Source organism: Peromyscus leucopus, chromosome 22 (assembly GCF_004664715.2).
Source record: "Peromyscus leucopus breed LL Stock chromosome 22, UCI_PerLeu_2.1, whole genome shotgun sequence".
In the NCBI taxonomy this organism is placed as follows: domain Eukaryota; kingdom Metazoa; phylum Chordata; class Mammalia; order Rodentia; family Cricetidae; genus Peromyscus; species Peromyscus leucopus.
Window position 1 is genome coordinate 1,014,129 of NC_051081.1, and position 26,466 is coordinate 1,040,594.

Genomic DNA, 26,466 nt, shown 5'->3' on the forward strand with positions numbered 1-26,466 from the left:
TGACCGGGGCTGGGCTGGGTATCACATTCATCCTTGTCCTCCAGAACCGGCTGGTCCTGTCCTGTGGCTCTCTTTCTGTCCGCATTCTAACTCCTTTCTAGGGAACTGTGTCCGAGAAGGTGGCAAGGTCCCAAGTCAGGGAGAGGACCCTGGAGCAAGCCAGACCTGAGCACCATTCACCTCCTTCTTCTCCACCCCACCACCTGTGTGTCCAGCTTGTCGGAGGTCCATTGACCCCCCCCCTCCGCTGCATCTGGGGTACAGGTGTGTGGCTGTGGACTTCTTCCTCTCTCCCACCCAGGTAGGTGTCACCTTAGCACAAATTTTCCAAGCCTCTTCAGAACAGACAACTAAGAAATTCTCGAGTGTAGACAGGAAGTGCACCCCACCTCCCCAGATGCTGAAGCCCAGTCACCTCTCCTGGGACATCCTCAGCTTCCCCAGGCATGGGGTAGTCCAGCCACTTGGGGACCCTGGTGAACAGGGCTCTGTACGCACTCCCCAAGTGGAGAAAGAAGTGGGCACAGGCCATCTTGCGATTCCTGTGCTTTCTGCCCCCACCCATCCTGGAGGTCTCGAGGAAGGGAGCCAAGGGCTGGCTGCAAACAGCAGCCCCCCCCCCCACGTCCCAGGACTGGGGTGAAAGGACCACTCCCAAAATGGTTCAACCAAAGTTCAGCCACCAGGTACAGGGTTTATGCTGGTGACCGTCGGATCCCCTGAGGGTGGGTGTTGGCAGGTCATCTGAGCCCGGAGCAGTGTGAGGAGGCCTTCCAAGTATCTTCAGTGAAAACCAGGAAGTCAGGCTGCTCTTGGAATCAGTCAAAGGCTCCAGCTGCTGGTGGGAGACTGAGCAGCCTTAAGCAGGCCGGCCCCAGCGGACAGGGAAGAGAAGCGTCACCATTAGAAACTGTCGCCCGCCGTCCTGGGCCTTTCCTGGTCATCCAGCCACATATGTGAGTTGGCCCACTGTGGACTGGCACAGATCGGGGGAGAGCAGGGTGGCCCCCTGGGTGGAGGGGGAAGACTTGTCCCATCTGCTGCTGCGGAGCGCACCCCACTGGACCCACCGACCTCAGGTGTGCTGGTACTTGCTCCGCCCATGACCTTGGGCTGTAGGGCCCAAAGGAGGCGCTGCTTCCTGCCGGTTTTCGTTTTTACGTGACCTCTTAAAAGGAGAGGGAGAAGGGTCACATGGCCCTCCTCCCTGCTCCAGCCTGCGGGTTGCCCCCCCCCCCCAATCAGGTCAGAGGGTGACTTCTGCTGTCTACTCTGTTCTGTGTTCGTGAACCTCCTCAGTTTATATCTTAACAAATCCCCACTACCCATTTAATCGACTCACGCGGAGTGATCTTAACGCCCAGGTCAGGGCCGGCCAGCCAGGCCGACCTTGAGATTGGGATGGACCACTTCGGGGCCTGCCTCTGAGATCTCTGCTTACTGCTTCAACCAAGGGAGGTCGCCCGGAGGGGGAAGGGTGGAGGTGCTGGGGTGCAGTTTAAACCAGGTAGGTGTGGGGTGGAGGCCGAGCTTTAGTGGAGCCCGATCTCTTCCTTTTCTTTCTCAAAAACAATGAAGCCCACAAAAATATTTTCCTGAAATTAAACTACTTGACCAGCAGGGGTCAGGGTTTTGATGATTTGGGGTCTTGGGGTTTTGGTATTTCTTTTTGAAACCTGGGAAGGAATGTTCCCAGGCTTCTACCAAAAGAGTTGGAGAAGCCGTGAACCCAAGCAAGCTCTGGGGCCAGAGGGAGCCTGTTTATTAGAAAAAGGCAAGGCCGTGGCCCCCTGCGCTCTGCTGTTGGCTGTATGCCTGCTCCTGCGGGGACCGGGAGCCGCCACACAGTGAGCGCTGTGGAGGTCTGACCGGAAAAGGAAGGCACTGGCGCCCACGCCATGCTCCCAGGCGGCTGTCCCACTCTACCGATGACGGCCAATCTCCCGGCCATGGGCCTCTGGTCAGCTCGAGTTGTGGCTGTGTTACTTCGTGGGGACTTAGAGCTGGCTCTTCGAAGAGGCTGAGCCCTTCCATGGAGACCTCCTCCAAGAAGAGGTCCTGACATCCAAGCGCTCGGGCCTGCTGGCCAGAGTGTACTCTGAAGGCATACTGTGGAAGGCCTGGTCGTCCGACGAGGACACCTGGAGTGACCCCGACACGGCGCTTGCGGTGGCGGGCGGCTTCCCAGGGCCAAAGGGCCGGGTGTCCAAGTTCACAAGGTCCTGCTTCTCCGTCTGGGAGCTCGCTATGGTCTCCTCCGTCTGGGACCTCTTTCCATAGTGGTGGAGTTTCTTCTTAGCCAGGATGGAGATCTTCCGCGGGTTAAATACTGACTCCCTGTGGTTGGAGGGTAGTTCCTCTTCAGACGGGTTCGGGGACTCCCAGATCATGTCCCCGCCACATTCTCCCGTGGGCCTGCGCAGGATGGTGCCCTGGGTGATCAGGTCTGCGTAGCCCTCGCGGTGGGAGAAGGCGTAGCTGGATCTGCGGGCGGCGGTGCCACGGCGAAGGTGCCTCACGGTTGGCTCCACAGCCACTTCCTCACTTGGGACCTCCTCCTCCTCCTCCTCCTCCTCTTCCTCCTCCTCCTCCTGCAGAGTGTAGGAGACAACGGGGCGGGGGGGGGCGGGGGAAGTTAGGGTCCCTTGTCCCCCATGGGGAACACACGGAGCTTCCCAACACTGGTCCAGCCAACTGGCATCTGACCTGGAAACAGATTCTGGACCAACTATCAGTCCTTCACTAGGGACCTCGGAGACAGCTGGCTTGGTAAAGCCACCTGCCTCCAAAAGCCTGTTGACCTGAATAATCCACACGTGGTAAGTCCACACGTGGTAAGTCCACACGTGGTAAGTCCACGCAGTGGTAGTTCACGCAGTGGTAGTCCACACGTGGTAGTCCACACAGTGGTAGTCCACGCAGTGGTAGTCCACATGTGGTAAGTCCACGCAGTGGTAAGTCCACGCAGTGGTAAGTCCACGCAGTGGTAGTCCACACAGTGGTAGTCCACACAGTGGTAGTCCACACGTGGTAGTCCACGCAGAGGAACAAGAGAACTGACTCCCAAAACCTGTCCTCTGACCTCCACCAATGACCCACAGCGTGACCTACTGATAGTCCCACTCCACCCTCACTACATAAAGAAAGAAACGTGGATTTCATAAAACCCTTCCTGAACTCTCCACTGGGCAGATCGTTAGTCTTTCCTTGGGACCTGACTGAGGGTTTATATCAGAAACAAAATTTTAAAATTTCTTAAACTTGCAAGCCTTTAATCCCAGTCCTCAGAAGGCAGAGGCAGGTGGATCTCTGTGAGTTCGAGGCCAGCCTGGGATACAGAGTGAGTTCGAGGCCAGCCTGGGCTACACAGAGAAACTCCGTCTTGAAAAACCAAAAAAGGGTTGGGGATTTAGCTCAGTGGTAGAGCGCTTGCCTAGCAAGCACAAGGCCCTGGGTTCGGTCTGCCTTAGGGCCGGTGGTGGCCGGATGTGGTGGAGGGAGATGTGGCTGGGGTTAGAAGAGCACCCTCATGGTGGCTCACAGCTGTCTCTGACTCCCCTTCCAGGTGAGCCTGTGCCTCCCCCCGCCTCTGGGTGCTGGGCCCTCACATGAATGCAGACAGAACATCCACACACATAAGAAATAAAAAATAAATAAATCGTCATTTCCTTTTCAACTGCCACCTTATCCTCACTTAAGGACAGTTTCTGGCTCTAAGCACATCAGAAAGTTGTACAACTGTTACTTCCAGAATATTCTGTCACCCCTAATGAAGCCCCATTCCTATGAGAGCTTACCTGCCCCCCCAGTCCCCGTCACCCACACTCCACCTCCCACCTCTGGGCTCCTGTCATGGAGTCCACACTGTGGCATTTGTGTCTGGGTCTCTCACTGACCACGGTGTCTCTGAGGTCCTCCAGGCCGTGCCCTGCTATCATCCTTTTGGAGACTGAGCCATACTCCGGCATATGGCTGGGCCACACGTCAGCCCACGGATGGATGGATAGTGGAGCTACTAAACTATTCTGAAGCCTGGGAGGAACCCCACTGTGTCAAGGAGGACCCTAAGATACACACCATGCTCAGGGGTTTGGGCCTCCTCGGGGGACACTGGGCGTCCCTGGAGCTGTGTCTGTGACGGCTGGGAGGGGGTCGCTGTGGGTGTCCCCACTCTGCCTCACCTTAAGCTGCAGTTTAAACACAGTCTTGCGGATCACGCGGAAGGCCAGGACTGGCAGCGTATTCAGGGTCACGTTGAGCATGATCACCAGCAGGCTGGCAGGCTGCCTGAGCACATTGTAGTCAGCAACTGAAGACAAAACAGGTAGGCGGCGTGAAGGCCAGCCCCTCCCCTCCCCTCAGCCAGGGGCACCACCCCGCCAGCCAGCTCCCTTCCTCTAGGTGACGCCATGTCGCCATCCCCTCCCCCACACGATGGAGGCTCACACAGAAAGGGGAAGGTCTTTGGCGAAATCTTGTACAACCACAGGCCCTGGGTTAAGCTTGTCATGAGGATGTAGGAGCTGAGGCTGAGCATGATGCTGGCCACGCACAGGAGTGTCCAGTACTTAATGATAAGGATAACCTGCACGGGGAGCCAGGAAGTCAGCCATGGGAGGCAGGACACGGAGCCCGGGGTTCGGGGGAAGTCAGCATTGGGGGCTGGGGAGAGTGTCCCATCTCCAGCACCCATGTGGAAGCCGCTCGCTGGCTGTGACCACACACACGCCTGTCATCCCGGCCAACCTATGCCTAGATGGGAGAGAGTGACCCAAATCTGCAAAGCCCATGGCCAGACAGCCGGACCACATCCCAGTCGTGACCGTTTCCTTCCAGACTAAAGCATTTCACGCTGCAGGAAGCTCCTTAAGAGAAAGGTAAACAACACAAACAGCTCCAGGAAGTCCCTGAAACTGACCAACCGCACTAGGCCCCTCCCTCACAGGGTGATCAATAATGCCACTGAGACCAGCAGCCTGCCTGGAAGACACAAAAACCAGCTGGGCTGCCTGAAGAGGTTTAGAACCCAAGTCACTTGGAAAGGCCACTGCAACTTGTCACACTGCCTCAGGCTGTGCAGTGCGCTCCAGTTTTTGTGAGTTGTCACCATGGCGGTCGGGCTTTAGTGAGGCGGCCGTCTCTGAGTCACTTCTGTTCCTGTGAGCGACCCCTCACCACACTCCTGTGAGTGACTCCTCACCACACTCCTGTGAGCGACCCCTCACCACACTCCTGTGAGCGACCCCTCACCACACTCCTGTGAGCGACCCCTCACCACACTCCTGTGACCCCTCACCACACTCCTGTGACCCCTCACCACACTCCTGTGAGTGACCCCTCACCACACTCCTGTGAGTGACCCCTCACCACACTCCTGTGAGTGACCCTCACCACACTCCTGTGACCCTCACCACACTCCTGTGACCCCTCACCACACTCCTGGGAGTGACCCCTCACCACACTCCTGGGAGTGACCCCTCACCACACTCCTGTGAGTGACCCCTCACCACACTCCTGTGACCCCTCACCACACTCCTGTGAGTGACCCCTCACCACACTCCTGTGAGTGACCCCTCACCACACTCCTGTGAGCGACCCCTCACCACACTACTGAAGTGCCCAGGAAACACCTCGGTCCACCATGCTGGACTTTGGTGGGACTGCACTCTGCTCTGCCGTGGGCTCCTTGTCTGGGGTGGGGAGACTGGTGTACCGTGTGTCCCCAGGGAAAGTCTTGTCACACAACAGCAGCAATGGACAAGACTATACCTCAATCGAAATCAGTATCCAAGGGAGTCCTCTGGCTTCCACGGCACGCGTACACACAGGCACACGTGCAGACACATACCACACACATTCTAAAAGCCTTCTTGAGTTGAGCACGATGATCTACATCTTTAATCCCAGCTATCTGAAGGCAGAGGCAGGTGGGTCTCTCTGAATTCAAGGCCATCCTGGGCTACAGAGTTTCAGGTCAGTCAGAGCTGTATAATGAGACCTCATCTCAAACAAACAAACCAACAAAATGGTAAGGAGGAAAAGAAAAGAAACAAAACACAGAACACCCAAGACTTTTCAGAGGGTGGCCCGAAGGGAGGGCTCGGCAGTTAGGAGTCCTTGCTGCTCTAGGAGAGGACCTGAGTCCACTTCCCAGCGGTGGTGATATTTGTTTGTGCTCTAACAAATAAAGCTGCCTGGAGATCCAAGTGTGGAGCCAGCCACTAGTTAGCTGTAGAGGCCAGGCAGTGGTGGCCCACACCTGTAATCCCAGCACTTGGGATCACATGCCTCTGATTCTAGTACTTGGGAGGCACATGCCTTTAATCCCAGAACTAGGGAGGAGGAAACAGGAAGTGATGTGGCTGGGCCGAGACAGGAATATAAGGTGGGCGGAGGTGGGAGCTCGGCCTTTTCAGGCTGAGGAGTTGGTGAGGTTGAGAGGTGGCTATGGCTTCCTCCTTTGTCTCTGATCTTTCAGGATTTACCCCTAGAAAGAAAGAAAGAAAGAAAGGAAGGAAGGAAGGAAGGAAGGAAGGAAGGAAGGAAGGAAGAAAGAAAGAAGAAGAGAAAAAGGAAAAAGGAATGTAGAAATGATGGGATAAAGAGTAAATTATTGAATCTACACTGAAAAGAAACAAGGGGGATATAGATAGGATAAAGGGGTAGATTATTGAAATACTTTTAAAAAGCAACTACTTGTTGCTGGAGGGCTTCTCTCCAGGTTCCACCAAGCCCCGCAGTCCCACAATCCACGTATAAAATAATCACTCAGCCGCTTATATTACTTATAAACTGTATGGCCATGGCAGGCTTCTTGCTAACTGTTTTTATATCTTAAATTAACCCATTTCTATAAATCTATACCTTGCCACGTGGCTCATGGCTTACCAGCGTCTTCACATGCTGCTTGTCCTGGCTGTGGCTGCAGTGTCTCCCTCTCCTTCTTCCTGTTTCCCCCATTCTCCTCTCTCCTTGTCCCACCTATACTTCCTGTCTGGTCACTGGCCATCAGTGTTTTATTTATATAGAGCAATATCCACAGCAACTACTTGTTTTAAATAATTTTGCATTGATATGGACCTTTGTATATTGATACACAGTTGAGACTATTTTTTGTTAGAATATACAGTACATACATTTCTAATCTTGTTCAAGGCATTGTACCTACACATCTCATTTAACAATGTAATGCATATTGCTAGTCCTTGAAAGTTATTATTACAAACTATTTAGGATAATAAAGAAATGAAGGTTAGTAGTTAGTCACCTATTACAATTAAACTTGCAGTCATGTTTGGCATGTTTTCAAGGTCAAACAGATACATTTTAGATAGATAGGTGGTCTTCAAACACTTCAGAGATCTACAGAATATGGCATTTAAACTGTCTTAATAACATAGGGGTTTGTTTTTGTTTTTGTTTTTTAATGACAATGAGACATGTCTGCTCCTGGCAACACCAATCTACTTCAGAGAAGATGTTGGGCATTGAAGAAATTCTGTATAGAGTTTACTTTCTTTGTAGCGAAAGTTAGTAACTGGGTAAGAAAATGCCCTTGCCTCAACTGCTGACAGTATGCTATTCAAAATGGACAAGCAGGACACAAAAGAAAGGACTGCAGAACTTTGCCAAAACAAGGTAGGAAGGCTCTTTAGAGAATCCTGCTTCACAGAGGAGTCTGTCAGCTATGCCAGGCCTGTAGGCAGAAGATGGATGCCACAATGTTGCAGAGGAACCTTGGGTGGCTGTCCAGGCAGCCAGCTGTTTCTGTCATTTCTCACATTGTTTGGAAGTCACTTGCATGCACTTCCTACTTCTCAGATCTCTGATGGAGTTGAAGACTTTATAGTTTTCCTTGTTACCAGATTCAGAAAAGAAATTCACTAAAGAGGTGTAAGGTGTATAAGGTTGAGAGACATTAAATATATCTGGCTCCGGGTTTTTATTATTAAGACCAATTAGGATTCACACTCCACCCAGCACCCATGTCAGCTGGCCCACAAGCACCTGTGACTCCAGCTCCATGGGATCTGATGCCCTCTTCTGGCCTCTGTGGCCACTGCATGTGTGTGCACGTGTGTTTGTGTGTGCGCGCACACACACACACACACATACACACACACACACACACACACACACACACTGTGGATGATTGTTTGATAAATAAAACACTGATTGGCCAGTAGCCAGGCAGGAAGTACAGGCGGGACTAGAGAGAGGAGAAAGGAGAGGACAGGAAGGCAGGAAGGGGAGACACCAGCTGCCGCCCAGGGAGCATCACGTAGAGGCAACAGGTAAAGCCACGGAACACGTGACGACATATAGATTAACAAAATTGGGCTTAGTATAAGAGTAAGAGCTAGACAATGGTAGGCCTGAGCTAATGGCCAAGCAGTTTAAGTAATATGAGTTGGTGTGTTGATTTTATAAGTGGGCTCCCGGACTGGCGGGGCTTGGTGGGAGCTGGAAAGAAACTCTCCAGCTACACACACACACACACACACACGCACACGCACACGCACACGCACACGCACACGAGAGAGAGAGAGAGAGAGTTAAAATGAAACAAATCTGTTTGTTTTCTGAGACAGGCTTTCTCTGTGTAGCCCTGGCTGTCCTGGAACTCACTCTGTAGACCAGGCTGGCCTTGAACTCAGAGATCCGCCTGCCTCTGCCTCCCAGTGCTGGGATTAAAGGTTTGCGCCACTGCCCTGGCTAAACAAGTCTTTTTCTTTAAGAGGATTGAATAAAAAGTCAGTGTGAGGCAGAGGCATCCATGGTTTCTCAGGAGTCATGGTTCCACCTACCTCCATGGTGATGGACAGCAGCCCAGATACTGCCACCAGAACCCCAAAGGACTGGTAGTCACTGGAACTGCCAGACTTGGATATGTCATAGCTGACCAGCACCGGTACGAAGAAGTTGATGAGAGATGTAAGGGCGCCGTGGACAATGGCTTGCAGGAAGATGCTGTAGTTGAACAGCTCATCTTTCTGGCCAGCCATGTACAACTTGGGCATCTTTAGGCTCTTCTCGGCAGTCACATCCTGGACAGGAGGCAGAAGCTCTTAGGGGGGTCAGGAAGTGGTGGAGTCTGCAGGGAGGGCTAAAGAGCGTCTCCAGAAGTTCATTCAGCACGTGGTAACGTATTCAAACCAAATGGCACAATTTTCTTCCCACCAACATAAATAAGTAAATATGTAAAATTTAAATGTGGGATAGACTCGAAACCCTGGTCTCAGTCCCACCTGTCCTCTCTGGCAGGGTCCCTCTGGGTCATGAACAGGAGGAACAGCACAGAGCCTTCCTCTGGAACCCTTTCCATTACACAGAAGGCTGGATAGAAGGTCTGGTTCTCAGGGTGCCGGAACCTCTCCAGCCAGAGCCCCCCCTCCCGCAGACCCCCATGAGACAGAGCTCTGGAAAGAGCAGGTGGCCTGCTGGGTGAAGAGACAGGACACAAGACCCTGCCTGGCACTCACCTGCTCAAACAGACCGATGTACAGGACTGGGAGCGTGGAGTACATCAGGTTAAAGAGAGCCAGGAACCAACCTTCATACAGGGGCTGCAACGGAGACCAGACCTCACCAGGGGCCCCGCAGCCAGCGGCCGGCCGCCCAGGACAGGCGGCAACAAGGACAGACATCCAAGTCTGGCACTTTAGAGGTTCTACAAGCCAGTGGAGAGAATGAGCTTCTAGACTCTTCTAGAATGGCATCAGGTTTGAGTCTGACTAATGGAGCTAGAAGAGACCCAGGGAGAGCCGGCTCAGCTCTCCTCTTGATGCCAGACCTAACTGAGCTAAGAATAAACACCAGGAACCCAGAGCCTGAGCACCCCAACCCTGGGGCGGCTGATGCAGGAGGATGTCCAGCCTGGGCTAGGGTTGCTAAGTGCTCACCCTGCACTCTCAAAGCCTTGGGTTTCACCCCTAGCACGTGTACTCAGCGTGGGAGCCCCCAAGGCTCTGTGCACAGAAGGCCAGCACCCCACCACCTGAGCCACGGCCCCAGGCACTCACTCTGTGTTCTGAAACAGGTCTAACATCAACCTAGCTGTATTGTATTTTATTATTTTGGTTTCTCTGTGCAGCCCTGGCTGTCCTAGATCTCACTCTGTAGCCCTGGCTGTCCTGGATCTCACTCTGTAGCTCAGACTGGCCTCGAACTCAGAGATCCGATATCCATCTGCCTCCCCAGTGCTGGGGTTAAAGGTGAGCTTAACCTAGCTATCTTGAACCCATGGTAATCCTCCTGCTTCATCATCCTCAAAACTGTCATGTAGGTGTGCACCACCACACCTCATCTGCCCAGGTAGTCTTGGACTAGTGGCAATCCTCCTGCCTCAGCATCCTCCCGCCCTCCCCCACACACACCTGTGCGGTGAAGCCGTTGAACAAGGAGAACCAGATCTGGGCCATCATGCTGGCCACCGTCTTGTAGAAGAAGTAACGCAGGAACTTGCAGACGCGCATGTAGGACCAGCGCCCATGCACGAGGAGCAGCCGCTGCAGGTAGCAGAACTGGGCCAGCACGTAGTCGCTGTTCTGAACGGCCTGCATGCCCTCCTGACCCGCCAGCCCCACGCCGATGTCTGCAGCTGCAGGGGCCACGGCAGCCGCTACCAGCCGTCCTGGGCCCAATCCTCAGGCCCCACCCCTCGGCTGCACCCCTCGGCTGCACCCCTCGGTCCCGCCCCTCGGCTCGCCCCTCGGCCTCGCCCCTCGGCCCCACCCCTCGGCCGCACCCCTCGGCCGCACCCCTCGGCCCCGCCCCTCGGCCTCGCCCCTCGGCCGCACCCCTCGGCCCCACCCCTCGGTCCCGCCCCTCGGCCCCGCCCCTCGGCCCCGCCCCTCGGCCCCGCCCATCTGTTCCACCCTCGGCCCACCCCTCGGCCCGCCCCTCGGCCACACCCTAGGCCACACCCTCGGGCTCCACCCCTCGACCCCACCTCTCAGGCTCCACCCCTCGGCCGCACCCCTCGCCCCCGCCCCTCCGCCCCACCCCTCGGCCCCGCCCCTCGGCCCCGCCCATCTGTCCCACCCCTCGGCCCCGCCCCTCCCACCCCCCACAGGCCTGCCACCCACTCTTGATCATGTTCACGTCGTTGGCTCCGTCCCCGATGGCCAGCGTCACCACCTGCTGGTATTTCTTCACCAACGCCACCACCAGGGCCTTCTGCTTGGGGGTCACCCTGCAGCAGATGACGGCCTGGCATTTGGAGGCCAGGTCCACGAAGGCCCTCTCCCGCTGCTCCTCGGGGCTCTCGCCAGTCTTGGAGGTGACTGACGGGGATGGTGCCAAGGAGGACCCAAAGCTTCGGAACATCTGGGAGATCCTCCGCGCCTGGCTGGACATCACCGGCTCCTGGGCGACCTCATCCACCACCGCGTTCTGGACCAGAGCCCGGGGCTCCTTGCGCAATGACAGGAGCAACTGATCCTGGGTGTCCGAGGTGGGAGACGGGCGGGAGACGGACGGGATGGGTCACTAGCGCATCACCGTCCCGGCATGTCCCCACCCCCGTTTGGCCAGCGCGGCTGCTCCTCGCCCGCAGTGGCCCTCACCAGGAACTCCCCGTTGATGATCAGGGCCATGTTGTGGTGGGTCATCATCTTGAAGGACCTGTGCTGCTCGTTCCAATAGTTGTCCAGTAAACGCCTGTGGGGACATGGCGTGGAGGAACAGTGGCCCCATCGGCCTACCCATGGGACGGTGCGAGGGTGGCAGGGAGGTCCACCTGCTTACTTGATGTCCTTATCTTCCATGATGATCATGTTCTCCGACAGCAGCTTGCACGCGAAGCCGATGTTCACCGCAGTCTCTGCAAACCCAGCCAGGTGCATGCACTTCGGCTCAGCGCCAGATCCAGGAGCCCCGCCCCCGCGCCCGGAGGCCCCGCCCACCACGGAGGGCCTGGTCCCTTGCAGCCTCCTCCCCCCACCTCCCAGGGCTGGCCAATCAGAGGGAGGCCTAGGACTTGAGCCGCGGGGCCTAGGAAGTCTGAAAGGGATGCGGATGCTCGAGATACAGAGCTGGGGTCGAGCTGGGATCCTGAGGCCCACCACACTTGGAGCAAACACGAAAATGTCAAATTTATTGGAAAGTCAGAAGCAAAAAGTCAAAAGGAAAACAAAACAAAATATAGCCAAAAATGAAGACCTCAAAAATTGTCCATACATGGGTCGAGGGAGCGCCTCAACGCTGACCTGGAGGCCCGCAGGAGGCCACCTCAGGGCAGGTGTGTGAAGGGGTCCCCACCCGGCTGTGTGATGGTCACGACAAACCTCTCCCGGGGTTGTGCGAGGCACGTGTCCCACTCCTGGGGACGCCCCAGGTGCGGCAGAGCCGGGGACCCACCTGGCTTGTCCCCGGTCAGCACCCACACTTTAATGTTCCCCTTCTTGAGGCATTTGATGGTCTCAGGCACGCCGTCCTGCAGCTTGTCTTCAATGGCCGTGGCTCCCAGCAGCTGGGGGGCAAGCACAGGGTTAGACCACAAGACCCAGGTCCAGGGAGCCCAGGCGGCCGGTCCCCACCCTGCCGGTCCAGCCACCTGGAGGTTCTGTTCCATCTTGTTGTACACGTGGTGCAGGGCCTGCGCACGGTTCTGCAGCAAGAGGGCGGCCTCCTGGTGCTCGGGCTCCCACTGCTTATAGGCGTCCTCCGCCACCTCCTTGTAGGCCAGGCACAGCGTGCGCAGGGTCTGCTCTGCGAAGGCCTGCGGCAGCCCGACCATCAACACCCGACCACCGGTCCTCAGGGTCCTGCTTATCCCCAGGGTCGCCAGCCCTCGCGCCTCTGGACCTTTGCACAGGCCGCACCCTTCTGCTAATACCCTCCCCACGCATGGCTCAGACAGTTCTTTCTTTCTTCATTTTTCGGTTTTTCGAGACAGGGTTTCTCTGCGTAGCTTTGCGCCTTTCCTGGATCTCACTCTGTAGACCAGGCTGGCCTCGAACTCACAGAGATCCACCTGCCTCTGCCTCCCGAGTGCTGGGATTAAAGGCATGCGCCACCGCTGCCTGGCTCCAATTGTTTCTTGAGACTTGATAGCCCAGGCTAGCCTGAGTTCCTCACCCTCCTGCCTCAGATGTCCAGAGCTAGGCAGGTGTGTGTGCCCACACTCCAGCTGCTCAGTGGATTCCAAGGCTCCCCCACCACACACACCCCCTTGTAATCCACCCAACTCAAGGTCCCGGTTCCAGGACTCTCCTAACATCACCATGGGGAGGGGACACCCTTGAGCCCTAGCATCCTTCAGGGCGCAGGTTAGGGACTGAGGGCAGGGAGTTAGCTGGGGTACCCCTGTGTGGAGTAGAAAGACACCGGAGAGTTCAGCGCCTCTCGGCTTCTGGGGGGCGGGAGTGGAACATGGGTGAACATGCGCCATGAGCAACCTGCCCAAACGCACGTCCGGCCTCAGTCTGCACCCGCGCACACTGCCTCTCCCAGCAAACTCACAGCCAAGACTTCCTCTGTGGTGGCCTCCATGACACCCTTCCTGTGAAGACGCTCCAAGATGACGGTGTCTGCGCCCTTGGTGTAGAGGCAGATGGAGCCCTCTGGGTTTCGGACTGTGGGGGAGGGTAAGGCCCTGATGTCTGCTTGTCCACTGCTACACGGCCCAGGGGTGGCGGGGGGGTGGGGTGGGGTGCTGGGGCTCACCCAACACTGACATCCGTTTCCGAACGCTGTTGAAATCCATCATGGCCAGAACCTGGTAGACCCGTTCCTCCCCCAGCTCCACCAGGGTGATGGTGTCCTGGGTCCGAGACAAAAACACATATCCAAAGTTCCTGGCAGCGGTAACCAGTGCTTCTTCATCAGGGGAGGCCGCCTGATACAGCAGCTGATCTGACAGATAAAGGGGGGTGTGGGTAAGAAGGGGTGGGGTGTGGGGGTCAGGAGGGGTCAGGAGGGGTCAGGAGGGGTCAGGAGGGGCGGCCAGCCATCTCCAGCCCCTTAGACAGGACCGCACAGCAGACCCTAACTGCAGCTCCCAGGCGGTGGGGCTCCCGGCCCCGGTGGCCCCGGTGGCCCCGGCCGCCGCCGGCCGCACTCACTGTCTTTCTCCTGGACCATGACGGTGTGGCAGATGGCCAGCAGGCGCCAGAACTCCTGCACCGACCTGTCCTGCTGGCCCCGCACCAGGGACTCCAGCTCCTTATTGTAGAACTGGAGTTTGCCGTCGGCGAACAGGTTCCAGGCATAGGGGTTCCGCTGGGAGACGGCGGGGTGCAGGCAGCAGGGTCAGGCCTCGGCCACACCCCATCCCGGACTACCCACGCTGCTCCACCGAGGCCGGTCCACAGGGCTCACCTTTCGGAGCATACCATGCTCGTCATCCGAATCTGGGGAAAGAACCAGCTTCAGGATTCGGCTTCCCCCAGGAGGCCACACTTTTGGGATCTCTGGCTCCTGCCCTTGCTTCCAGGGGACACGTTATACTATTATGGAGCTAGGGTTCTGAGTTCAGGTGTTCATTAGGAGATCCCCAGGGCGGCCTCACCAGGAAGCGGGGGCGGGGCGGGGGCGGGGCGTCACCGTAGACGTGGCCGTTGATACAGCACTTCTTGAAGGTCATGATGTTCTGTGTCAGCGTTCCGGTCTTGTCTGAGAAGATGTACTGCACCTGCCCCAGCTGGTCGTTGAGGCTGGTGCTGCGGGCCTTGGCCGGCATGTCCAGGGGCTCGTAGTACATGTTGAGGTCCCAGTTGATGAAGAAGCTGTTCCCCAGGTAGATGAACTCGGCACTGCAAACCGCCAAGGCCATGCTCAAGTCAGGGTTGCTCCAAGTCCACACCCTGTGGAGAGGGACCCCCAAGGCCTGCCCAGGAGCTCACATGATGAACATGGCCATGGGCACCATGACGCTGAGCAGGATGAGGAAGCCCCAGAAAATGAAGAAAACCTCCATGGCCTCCGTGCGCTGGTGCAGCGCCGACACATAGTAGTGTTTGCCTTTGAAGTCTTTCACCATGAAGGTGAAGCCCAATGCTAGCAACAGGGAGCCGATCACCAGGAACACGAAGATCTGTGAGGAGGAGAGAGACGGGTGGGGGCCTGCACATGGGGTCCAGCAGACATGGGCATTCATCCAGGAGGTGCCTGGGGTAAGGGAGGGCAAGAGGGCTCTCTCCGGGTCCCAGTCCGGCTTCGGAGCTCTTTGTCTTTAATCAAAGCTGGCCTCTGAGTCCTGACCTCCTGCATGAGGCCACCATAAAACCTAACACAAAGGAGCCCAGGGCGGGTCTGTCACCTTCGTGCTGGGTACAGGCGGGGGGGGGGGATGGCAGGAGGGAAAGGGGGGGTGAGGAGGCAACAGGGATCCAGGGCATCTGCCGAAGAGTGGGCCCATCACCTCACTCTTCAGGGTCCCCACAGGCTCTCCTGAACGCCTTACCAGGACCACCAGCTTGTTCATCAGCAGGTCCAGCTTGGTCCTCTTCAGATGAATCTTTCCACAGTTCTTCATGATCTTTGTGTCTAAACCTGCAAGATTATTTCCATCTGTTGTATACCTGTACACCATTCAAATGTCCACCCATCCATCCATCCACCTATCTATCCATTCAGTCATCTGTCCATCCATCCATCCACCCACCCACCCACCCACCCATCCATCCATCCATCCACCCACCCATCCATCCACCCACCCACCCATCCATCCACCCACCCACCCATCCATCCACCCACCCACCCACCCATCCATCCACCCACCCACCCATCCACCCACCCACCCACCCCATCCACCCATCCATCCATCCACTCCATCCATCCATCCATCCACCCATCCATCCACCCATCCATCCACCACCATCCACCCACCCATCCATCCATCCATCCACCCATCCATCCATCCCATCCACCATCATCCATCCACCCATCCACCACCCATCCATCCACCATCCACCCACCCACCCATCCATCCACCCATCCATCCATCCACCCATCCACCCACCCACCCATCTATCCATCCACCCATCCACCCACCCACCCATCTATCCATCCATCCATCCACCCACCCACCCACCCACCCACCCACCATCCATCCACCCATCCACCCACCCATCCATCCACACATCTATTCACTCACCCACCTGTCCATCCTTCCTTTCCTCTACACAGCAACATTTTATTTTCTCAGCGACAACCAGAGTGTTGACCACTAGTCTATCTGACAATACCCAGGGCCCACATCATGCAGGCTTTGGGGTCCCTCATCAACTTCAGGATTCTCCCAGTTCCCCAATCCAGAGGCCCATGCGCTGTACCAGCGTAGATGACCAGGCCGTAGCAGGTGTCTGTGTTGCGGATCTTGCAGCCACGCAGGAGGAGGTTCCCGATGTCCAGTGGGTACTTCCTGCTGTTCCACTCCAGGCTCCCCACGAAGTCATGCATCCGGCTGTTGGGTTCCTCACACGTCACTATACCTGTGGGACCCGGTAAGCAGCAGCCAAATGGCCTCAGCATTGGTCCCGGGCCTGCGGCTTCCTGCCACATTCCTGTCGCTACCCAACTCAGGCCACCCTGCTGGGTCCACACTCCCTCCTGGCACCCCAGCACCATCTCTCAGCCTCCTCTGAAATGCTCCAAAGTCGACCATCACGGCCTCAGAACTTTTGCATATTCCGTTCCTGCCACCCAATCACACCCCCCTCCAGCCCCTTCCCTTGCAATCAATGCGCATGCCTTCAATGACATCAGTGTTTGTGAGCCGCCCCTCCTCAGACATCTCTGTGACCTTCACAGGCCTGCAGAGAGATGGTCCACAGCAGGCAGGAAGACAGCCCTGCTCAACTCAGCTCAGTAGCCAGTGCTGGCTCAAACTTCTGGAGTCTTACCCCAAGATAAGATAATGATTTATTTTAGGCATATTTAAGCATGGCACAGTTTGGTGAAAATTTATTCTGGTGATGATTAACTCAATCCTCTGTGCACAACAATGCATACATATATCTCCTCGAGGAACAAGATAGGCTTAGATCAAAACTCTTTATGAAACCCATAAAGACATGTTCTAGAAAGGTAACGGTGCACACCTTTAATCCCAGCACTGGGGAGGCAGAGGCAGGGGGATCTCTGTGAGTTTGAGGCCAGCCTGGTCCACCAAGCGAATTCCAGGACAGGCACCAAAACTACACAGAGAAACTCTGTCTGAAAAACAAAAGTAAAATTCTTTTTAAAGATGGCTCAGTGGTTAAGAGCACTGGCTGCTCTTCCAGAGGTCCTGAGTTCAGTTCCCAGCAACCACATGGTGGCTCACAACCATCTGTGATGAGATCTGGTGCCCTCTTCTGACCTGCAAGCATATATGCAGGCAGAACACTGTATACATAATAAATAAATAAATCTTTAAAAAAAATCAACAAAATGAAGAAAAAAATCTGAGGACTTGGCTCCAGCAGAAGGCAACCTCACCCATGATCCTCTGCTGTCTTAAGAGCCCAGGGCCTAGTGGTCATGTGTGACCTGTCGGGGGACAGGCACAGAGGACAGGCAGGGTTCAGCACTTTCCCTGGAGCCCACACACCTAAGGGTGTTGAGCATGGACAATATCTTGGGGTCCTGACTTGTTGACCACCCAGCATTCCAGCAGGGGGCAGCACTGTCCTTCAGAGGAGGAGACCCAAAGCTCAGGGAGGCTTGCACTGGGATGCTTTGCCACCCCCCCCCCCACGGTCTGCTCTGGAATTTTGTCCTCCTCACCTGACACACGAAATGAGCGTGCACCGTGTGCCAAGTGCTAGGCCCTGCAGGCCCTAGGGTCATTGCGGATGGAGGCTGGAGGAGGCACAGGGAGGGGTCTTATGCTCACAGAAAGCACCAGAAACCTGGAGTGGAGCCCACAGGGTTCTCCTTCAAGGGAGTGAATGCAACCCCTGTTCTCGGCCCAGAAGACTGGCGGACATGCTCACGCCACCTTGTGCTCTCTGGCCGGAGACCACACCGAATCAACCCCTCCCCCAACCCTTACAGCAACTGTCTCTTCTTAGCCAAGCTACAGAATGTATCTTTTGTTTTGCTTTGTTTTTGTTTTTTCAAGACGGGGTTTCTCTGTGTAGTTTTGGTGCCTGTCCTGGAACTCACTCTGTAGACCAGGCTGACCTTGAACTCACAGAGATCCTCCTGCCTCTGCCTCCTGAGTGCTGGGATAAAAGGCGTGCGCCACCACCGCCCGGCCCTGACCTTCAATTTTTAATTACACATCTTTGTACAGGTGTGGACACATGTGTACAGGAGCCTGTGGAGCCTAGAGGCTCGGGTTCCTTGGAGCTGGAGTGACAGGCTGTAGCCAGCCAGTGAGAACCAAACTCAGGTCTTCTGCAAGAGAGTGACAGGTCCTCTTAACCTCACCAGCCCTCAAACCTGGGATCCTCCTGCCTCAGCCTCCCGAGTGCTAGAAATATTGTTAAGTTCTAAAGAAGATTAGAGAAACCAAGCCGGTGTGCTGTGGCTGGAGAGAACATGCGCATCTACATCACTGAGAGCAAATTGCCTTCGCACTAAGACAGGAAAAAAAAATAAAACCTCTTAAGTGGCCATGAAAATCTCAAAACGACTGTGAAAACACCCGAGTCTGCTTGCCGAGCAGCAGCCCATGCCACAGCAGCCCGGGACATTCCTGTGGGAGGGAAGGAACTGCCGGTGTGTAGGGTGTGGGGCTGGGGTCCCTCTCCATGGTGGCAGCATGGTGGAAGGGCCACAGGCTGGCAAAGGCACAGGACTGGCGCTGAGCTGTGCGCGACCCCACCACCATCCATCCTGACCCAGCAAAGAGGCCTAGAGAGGCACACAGGGCCCCCAGTCCCTCACCCTGGAAGGAAGCCATCTTCTTCGGGCTCGTCAGCTCATGGTGCGTGATCGTCAGAGCCTGTCTGAACTTCAAGTTGGTCTCTCTGGGGACAAGAGCGGGGTGAAAAGTCATGGAAACGTGGCTGTGGCTGACACCCTGCAGTGAGAAGCCGAACGCCCTCCAGGCCCTTGACCACTTTTGCTGAGCACCTACTGTATGAACAGAAGATGAGCCCAGAGAGGGAGTGTGCCTCATCTGAGGCCACACAGCCACAGGGGAAGCAGGGCTCCTCTGTCACCCAAGCCCCCAGGGTCTCATTGCTTCTTACCCATCAATGTCTGCAGTTTCCACGTAGCATAGGCTACTGGGCTCTGTGCTGGCCAGCAGGAGCAGGTCAGCCTGAGGTGGAGCGGGGAGGAATCAGGACTGCTGCGGGGTCTCCCCCTGGGGCGCTCTCGGTGGGGCCTCCCCCAGGGGCGCTCTCGGTGGGGGTCTCCCCCTGGGGCGCTCTCGGTGGGGCCTCCCCCAGGGGCGCTCACGGTGGGGGCGCTCACGGTGGGGGCGCTCACGGTGGGCCCTCCCCCAGGGACGCTCTCGGTGGAGGCCCTCCCCCAGGGGCGCTCTCGGTGGGGGCGCTCACGGTGGGCCCTCCCCCAGGGGCGCTCTCGGTGGAGGCCCTCCCCCAGGGGCGCTCTCGGTGGAGGCCCTCCCCCAGGGGCGCTCTCGGTGGGGGCGCTCACGGTGGGGGCGCTCTCGGTGGGGGCGCTCACGGTGGGGGCGCTCTCGGTGGGCCCTCCCCCAGGGGCGCTCTCGGTGGGGGCCTCCCCCAGGGGCGCTCTCGGTGGGGGCGCTCACGGTGGGGGCGCTCTCGGTGGGGCCCTCCCCCAGGGGCGCTCTCGGTGGGGGCCTCCCCCAGGGGCGCTCTCGGTGGGGGCGCTCACCGGGACGATGCTGTCCTTGCTGAGACACACCACATCCCCCACACACAGATTCTTCCATTTCTTCCACAGGAAACTACAAGGCGGGATGCTGGTGTCATGGCTTGTGCCCCAGGTGCCCAGGTCACTGGACCGCGGTGGCCACCTCTGGGGCCCCTGCTCCTGCGAAGCCTCCGTCCTGCAAGGCTCAGCTCAGCAGCCACTGCCCCAGGAACCTTCCCCGGCCTGCTGATGTCCCCACATGGGGTCCATGTCTCCATGCAGTGCTCTCCAGGCCCCCATCCATGTCCTTCTCAGCCTTTCCTCAAGGGTCAGCCCTATGTCTCAGCTCCATCATCCGCAGAGCCAACACCCAGCATGGCAGACAGCAGGTTCCTAACAAGTGCTACCCTGGGCTCTGGTCAGACTCAGCTGGGATGTACACTGTGTGTGTCCTGGTGACATATTTTGTCACCCTGATGCCAGAGCCATCCGCGAGGAGGGACTTTCAGCCGGGAAAACGCGCCCAACATGTTGGCCCGTGGGTGTGTCTTTTCTCGATGATGATTGATGTGGGGAGGGCCCGCCCCGCCCACTGTGGGCGTGGTCACCCCGGGCGGGCCCTCCCACTGTAGGCGTGGTCACCCCGGGCGGGCGGTCCTGGGCTGTGCCGGACAGCGGGTCCAGCGGCCCTGGGAGCAGGTCCGTGAGCAGTGTTCCTCCACGGCCCCCCATCCGCTCCCTCGGGTCCTGCCCGGCTTCAGCCGTGACGGAAACAAACCCTCGCCTCCCGAGGCGCTTTGGGTCACAGCGACAGAAACCAAGCCAGGACAGTGTGGGAGGTGTAGCCCCCAGTGGCCTCCCAGCACGGGTCAGAGTCCCCCTGTCCCACATGTCCCCCATCCCTGCGGTGGCTGTCAGCCTCACCTCTTCCCTCTCAGGATCTGGCAGGGCCTGTTGTTGACGATCTTATCGCTCCTGTGTCGACCCTGGGCCAACAGAAAGAGTCAGAGAGCTGGCTGGTCCCCTGTCGCCACGCTGCCCGGGTCCCCGAGACAGAGGGGCAGAGCCAGGGGTACCTGTTCCCAGCGGCCCCGATAAGCAAGGAGGCCCAGCGCATTCTGCCCCCCGACGCCTGGACTCACGCTCGGTGTGGTCTGGGGACGGCCCCTGCCTCCCATGCCCGGCCATCGCCAACCTAGCCTCACTCACAATATCGTCCACCAGGTCCCGGGTGGCCCGGATCACAAGGAGGCAGACGAGAGGCGCAAAGAGCGTGAACCAGGGCAGCGTGGAGATCTCAGGGATGCTCTGTGGGCACCAGGAGGTCACCATGGCCTCTACCCTACCCTCCTCAGACCACCCCGACCTCCCCTTCCTCTTCTGTGCCCTCCAGGGAGCAGCCACAGACCCCTGCCCCCACCCTTCTCGGCAGACAGAGTCACGGCGGGCGGGGCCTGGCTGACGCCTCTGCACGCAGCAGGCGCTCGGTATGGGTTTTGTAATTTGATGGGTGAAAGTCGACCAGAAATGAGGTGCTGGCTGGTGGGGTGCACCTGAGACACTGCTCACAGCCGGAGGGGGCACCTCCGCGGAGGGCACACCCCTCAGGAAGCTAAGAGGGTTGTGCCTTCCTGAACCTGCATTTACTGAGCGCTTCCTGAATGTCAAGACTCAAGGCAGCGTTTGCTGAGTGCCTGCTGAACACAAGGCCCCAGGGCAGTTTGCTGAATACAAACCCTCGGGCACCCACCTTTGGCCTTCAGCATGTGCGATGCCCCTCCTGCCTGCCAGGGACTGGGCGGCTAGCACGCAAGAGGGCAGTGAGAGGGACCCTCGCCCGCCACACCACCAAGAGCGCAAGTCTTCAGAGAGGACCCCCACCTAAGGGAGCTCCTGCGACCCCGAGGCCCGCCCCGCCCCGCCCACGCCTCACCCACCAGCCCCGCCCCGCCCACGCCCACATCACACTCACCAGCCCCGCCCCCGCCCCGCCTACACTCACCATCAGCCCCGCCCTCGCCCGCCCACACCTCATCCACCAGCCCCGCCCCGCCCCGCCCACATCCGTACTCACCAGCTCCGCCCTCGCCCCGCCCACATCACACTCACCAGCCCCGCCCTCGCCCCGCCCGCCCACACCTCGCTCACCAGCTCCGCCCTCGCCCGCCCACACTTCACTCATCAGCTCCGCCCCGCCCGCCCCCACGCACCAGTCCTGCCCCGCCCACACTCACCAGCCCCGCCCGCCCCGCCCACACTCACGCACCAGCCCTGCCCGCCCACATCTTGCTCACTGGCCCTGCCCCGCCCCGCCCCGCCCCGCCCACATCTTGCTCACCAGCCCCGCCCACATCTTGCTCACCAGCCCCGCCCCGTCCACACTCACTCACCAGCCCCGCCCCGCCCTCACCTCGCTCACCAGCCCCGCCCCGCCCTCACCTCGCTCACCAGCCCCGCCCCGCCCGCCCACACCTCGCTCACCAGCCCCGCCCCGCCCACACCTCGCTCACCGCCCCGCCCCGTCCCGCCCACATCTTGCTCACCGCCCCGCCCCCCCCCCCCCCCCCCCCCCGCCCCACCCGCTCACCGCCCGCCCGCCCCCCACCTCGCTCCCAGCCCGCCCGTCCACACCTCGCTCACCGGCCCCGCCCCGTCCCGCCCACACCTCGCTCACCGCCCCGCCCCGTCCCGCCCACATCTCCACCCCCCCCCCCCCACCCTCCCCAGCCCCGCCCCGCCCCGCCCCGCCCACACCTCGCTCACCGGCCCGCCCCGCCCCGCCCACATCTTGCTCACCGGCCCCGCCCCGCCCACACCTCATCCACCAGCCCCGCCCCGCCCCGCCCCGCCCACACCTCGCTCACCGGCCCCGCCCCGCCCCGCCCCGCCCACCTGCAGGATGATGATGAGAAGGAAGTACAGGTTGGACGTCCGATGGAACTGCTCGAACAGGTTCAGAGGCAGAAAGGAGAAGAAGTTGTACTTGGCTGTGTGGATGGCGTTGCTCTGGAACGAGAGCGGCAGCAGTCGGCATGCGGCGCTGCCCGTGCCTGCCGCCCCCCTGTGCCTCCCTGCAGGCTCCCGGGAGGCCGCGGCAGCGTCAGTATCGCGCGCACCAAGCCTGCGGGCCTCTGGCCGGCACCCAGCAGGCGTTAAGGAGGCGCTACTCAGTGCCAAGTCCCGGAGCTGAGTGACACTCAGCGGGGATTGTGGGTATGCCTGGTGGGAGTCCTAACTGACAGCTGCTGGATTAGCTCTCAGGGAAGGAGTGAAGCGAAGGACTTGACGAGAATAGACATCACTGTCGTGATTAAAACAAGGACGGCAGTGGCAGCAATGCCCCGGGGCATAGGCCTGTCATCCTAGCACTCAGGAGGCTGAGGCAGGAGCCTGCCCGGCTGACAGGGAACTGAAGGTCGCCCAGCATTTGAGTAAAAGGTAAAATGTGTGTTCAGGGATGGGGCCCCGCCCAGAATCCCCAGAGAGGGCTGGGGGCGTGGTCAGGGTGGAGCCCCGCCCAGAATCCCCAGGGAGGGGCTGGGGGCGTGGTCAGGGTGGAGCCCCGCCCAGAATCCCCAGTGAGGGCTGGGGGCGTGGTCAGAGGCTGGGGCGTGGTCAGGTGGAGCCCGCCTAGATCCCAGTGAGGGCTGGGGCGTGGTCAGGGTGGAGCCCGGCCTAGAATCCCCAGTGAGGGGCTGGGGGCGTGGTCGGGGTGGAGCCCCGCCTCGAATCCCCAGTGAGGGGGCTGGGGGCGTGGTCAGGATGGAGCCCCGCCCAGAATCCCCAGTGAGGGGCTGGGGGCGTGGTCAGGTGGAGCCCCGCTCAGAATCCCCAGTGAGGGGCTGGGGGCGTGGTCAGGTGGAGCCCCGCTCAGAATCCCCAGTGAGGGGCTGGGGGCGTGGTCAGGGTGGAGCCCCGCCTAGAATCCCCAGCGAGGGTTGGGGGCGTGGTCAGGGTAGAGCCCCGCCTAGAATCCCCAGCGAGGGTTGGGGGCGTGGTCAGAAGGCCTTTGGTTCCATTGCTAATCCTGCACTAAATTCCCTAGCGCTAGGAAACCTGAGGCAGGAGGATGAGGAGTTACAGTGCAGGCCGAGGTGCCTCGCGATCTCCCGGGGTGGATCCCGGCACAGCAGGGCCGGGCCCCGGGCGACAGCTGTGCATGGCGACTGGCTCACCTTGTACTTGTTCTGTCTCCAGCACAGGAAGCCCTTCTTCCTGAACTGCTGGTGGTAGGCGTGGTCGTTGGCCCTCACCTCCCAGGTGAACGCTGCGGAGAGGGCACAGGCGCTGCTGGAGCTCCGCCAGCCAGCGACAGCCGCCAGCAGCGTCGCCCTGGAGCCTGAGGGCTAATGGGCCCCGGGGGCCCAGGCACAGCGATGCCCATCTCAGGCCGGCGCTGGTAAACACCAGGGCTGGACAGAGGAGCCGCTGGGGGCCAACGGTCCCGGGCCTGGAGGCGGCCACAGGGCCGTGACGGGCGGACTCTGGTCCCCCAGGGAACTCCACAGTCACTGATCGCAGGGCAGCCCGGACAGAGCCCCATTCCGCCCCCCGCACCCCCTCCCCAGCCTGCCTTACTGCTGACCTGCGTCTTTATCCTCCAGGTCTCCCGCAAGGTGAACATCATCCATGCTGGCGGGGCTGGGGTTCAAGAAAGAGCCCTAAGTCACAATCGCCCTCGGGCTGCCACAGTGCCGCCGAGGGCTGCGGTCACGGCCTCCGGGATCTGGAGGCCTGCCCTCTAAAATACCGTCCCGCAAGCCGGGCCAGCAACCCCATGCCTGGGAGGCGGGGGCAGAGGATGGCTGGGGTCCAGCACAGCCTGGGGTCGTAGCAAGGCCTCGTCTTGGGAACTAAACAGGCTGGGGTGTAGCTTAGAGGAGAATCTCCTCTCACCGCTCACTCAGCCCACGTCCCCCATTCACAGCTGGCCGCCCGGGGCGGGGACATCACTGCCCAGATGCCTCCAGCCACAGCGAGGAAGAGGAAGCGTGGCTGCCCCTCCTGTCCACCTGCTCCCTCGAGTGCGGCCCCACCATGTTCAATCCGTGTTCACTGACCCCGCGGGGCCGAGGGGTGTGTGTGCGACATCATCTCACAGCTGTTTCTGTGAGCAGAGAGCGGGGTGGTGGCCCAGGCCTTTAATCCTAGCAGTGGTCTGGCCTCGGGGCCGCCAAGTGTGGTGGCTCACGTCAAACCAACCTTTCTGATAGTCTGTCTTCTCACTATGTAGACCAGGCTGGCCTTGAACTCATGATTCTCCTGCCTCGGCCTCCTGCAGTAGGTCGGATGACAGGGCTGTGCTACCACACCTGGCTAGTCTGGGCATTGAGCCTGGCATTGTAACCGGGGACCCCGGTCCCCACTGCAGGTCTGTACAAACTGTGCCTAGGCAGCCGGCCGCTGCCTCCATCACCCCGGCAGCTCTTCACCCCCCAGGCCCCAGCACTCCAGGAGTCTCCTAGCTTGCCCAGATGTCCCCACCCCACCCCCTCCACCACCCCCATCCCCCACCCCCGTCCACAACCCCCTCCCCTCTCGGATGGTAAGTTCCTCACCCTTCAGCTCTCATCCTGTACTTCCCAGACCGGCCCGTCGGGATCCTCCGCCTCCTAGGGGCTTCCTGAGGAGCCCGGATGTCCCCCATCCCGCCTCTGGTCACCTCCAGAACCGTCACTGCGGTAGGTAGCGTTCCGCATCTCCCCCACGGACAGGGACTGTTGGTGTCTGAGTCATGTGTGTCCCCAGGGCATCCTCCTGGCTCAGCGCCAGCCCTGTCCTGGGAGACTGAGCCCTGCCTCGCCTGAGCCTCAGAGGGAAACCGAGGCTCGGGAAGGGGGCGGGAGGGATGGGGTGAGGAGACCCGTGGGGCAGCTGGGATTCTAGGGGCCTCAGTCGAGTGGATCTCAACCTTCCTGATGCTGCGACCCTTCACTCTAGTTCCTCCCCAACCACGAAATTTGTTTTTGTTTTTGTTTTTTGTTTCTTCCAGACAGGGTTTCTCTGTGTAGCCCAGGCTGTCCTCGAACTCACAGAGCTCCACCTGCCCCTGCGTCCGAGTGCCGGGATCAAAGGCGCGCGCCACCACCGCACCCCACCCCACCCCACCCCACCCAACCCCCGCTCCATTACTTTGTTGTTACTTCATAGCTGTAATTTTGCTATCACTATGAGTCGTAGTGTCAATCAATATCCGTGCTTTCCGACGGCCTTGGGCGACCCTGGTGGGTCCCGACCCATCATTGAGAACTGCTCCGGCCAAGAGGCGCCCTAGGCGTGTCTACGACAGGCCCACCGCGCACTCGCCGGACACCCCACTGGCAGTGCCCCCCAGTAGCCGCCATGCACGGCCTTAGTAACCTCTGTCCCCAGACTGCCCCGTCCGCAACCCCCAACTCGGTGTCTGATTTCACGAACCTCGACGGCGCGCCATCTCCTGCCCCCAAGGCCGACACCCCAGCCCTGTGACCCGCAGAGCCCAGAGAGGTCACACACATGCCCAGGGATGCCCAGCTCGTGAGCATCGACGCTCACCTGAGAGGGCCGGGCTTGGTGGGGCCGGGCTGCCTAGGGCCGGCCGCCAGCGGCGTCCAGGGCCGCCGATGTGGTGGAACTGTTAGCCTGGTGCCAACGGGTCTGAAACGGGCGGCGCGGGCGCGGGGGGCGGGCCCGCGGAGGGGCGGGGCCGGGGAGGGGCGGGGCACCGGGGAGGGGGCGGGGCGCCGCGGAGGGGCGGGGCCTACCCGG

At 59.3% G+C, this 26,466-nt stretch overlaps 1 protein-coding gene across 1 annotated transcript; it reads right to left on the reverse strand.

Moving 5' to 3' along the window:
* Positions 1–1,739: 1,739 nt before the first annotated feature.
* Atp8b3 (ATPase phospholipid transporting 8B3) lies at positions 1,740–26,376 on the reverse strand. The gene is made up of 28 exons (XM_037198186.1): positions 26,254–26,376; positions 24,305–24,360; positions 23,895–23,986; positions 22,612–22,725; positions 20,929–21,027; positions 20,644–20,705; positions 19,741–19,813; positions 19,128–19,198; positions 18,820–18,902; positions 16,278–16,436; positions 15,407–15,495; positions 14,847–15,037; positions 14,548–14,756; positions 14,323–14,354; positions 14,067–14,223; positions 13,669–13,857; positions 13,465–13,577; positions 12,557–12,721; positions 12,361–12,472; positions 11,749–11,824; positions 11,568–11,661; positions 11,088–11,442; positions 10,377–10,600; positions 9,483–9,566; positions 8,808–9,047; positions 4,447–4,585; positions 4,182–4,309; positions 1,740–2,591 (listed from the first exon to the last, which is right to left on the reverse strand). The coding sequence occupies exons 2-28, from the start codon at positions 24,348–24,350 to the stop codon at positions 1,998–2,000; spliced, it is 3,990 nt and encodes a 1,329-aa protein (XP_037054081.1). The 5' UTR covers positions 24,351–24,360; positions 26,254–26,376; the 3' UTR covers positions 1,740–1,997.
* Between the last annotated feature and the right edge of the window lie 90 nt (positions 26,377–26,466).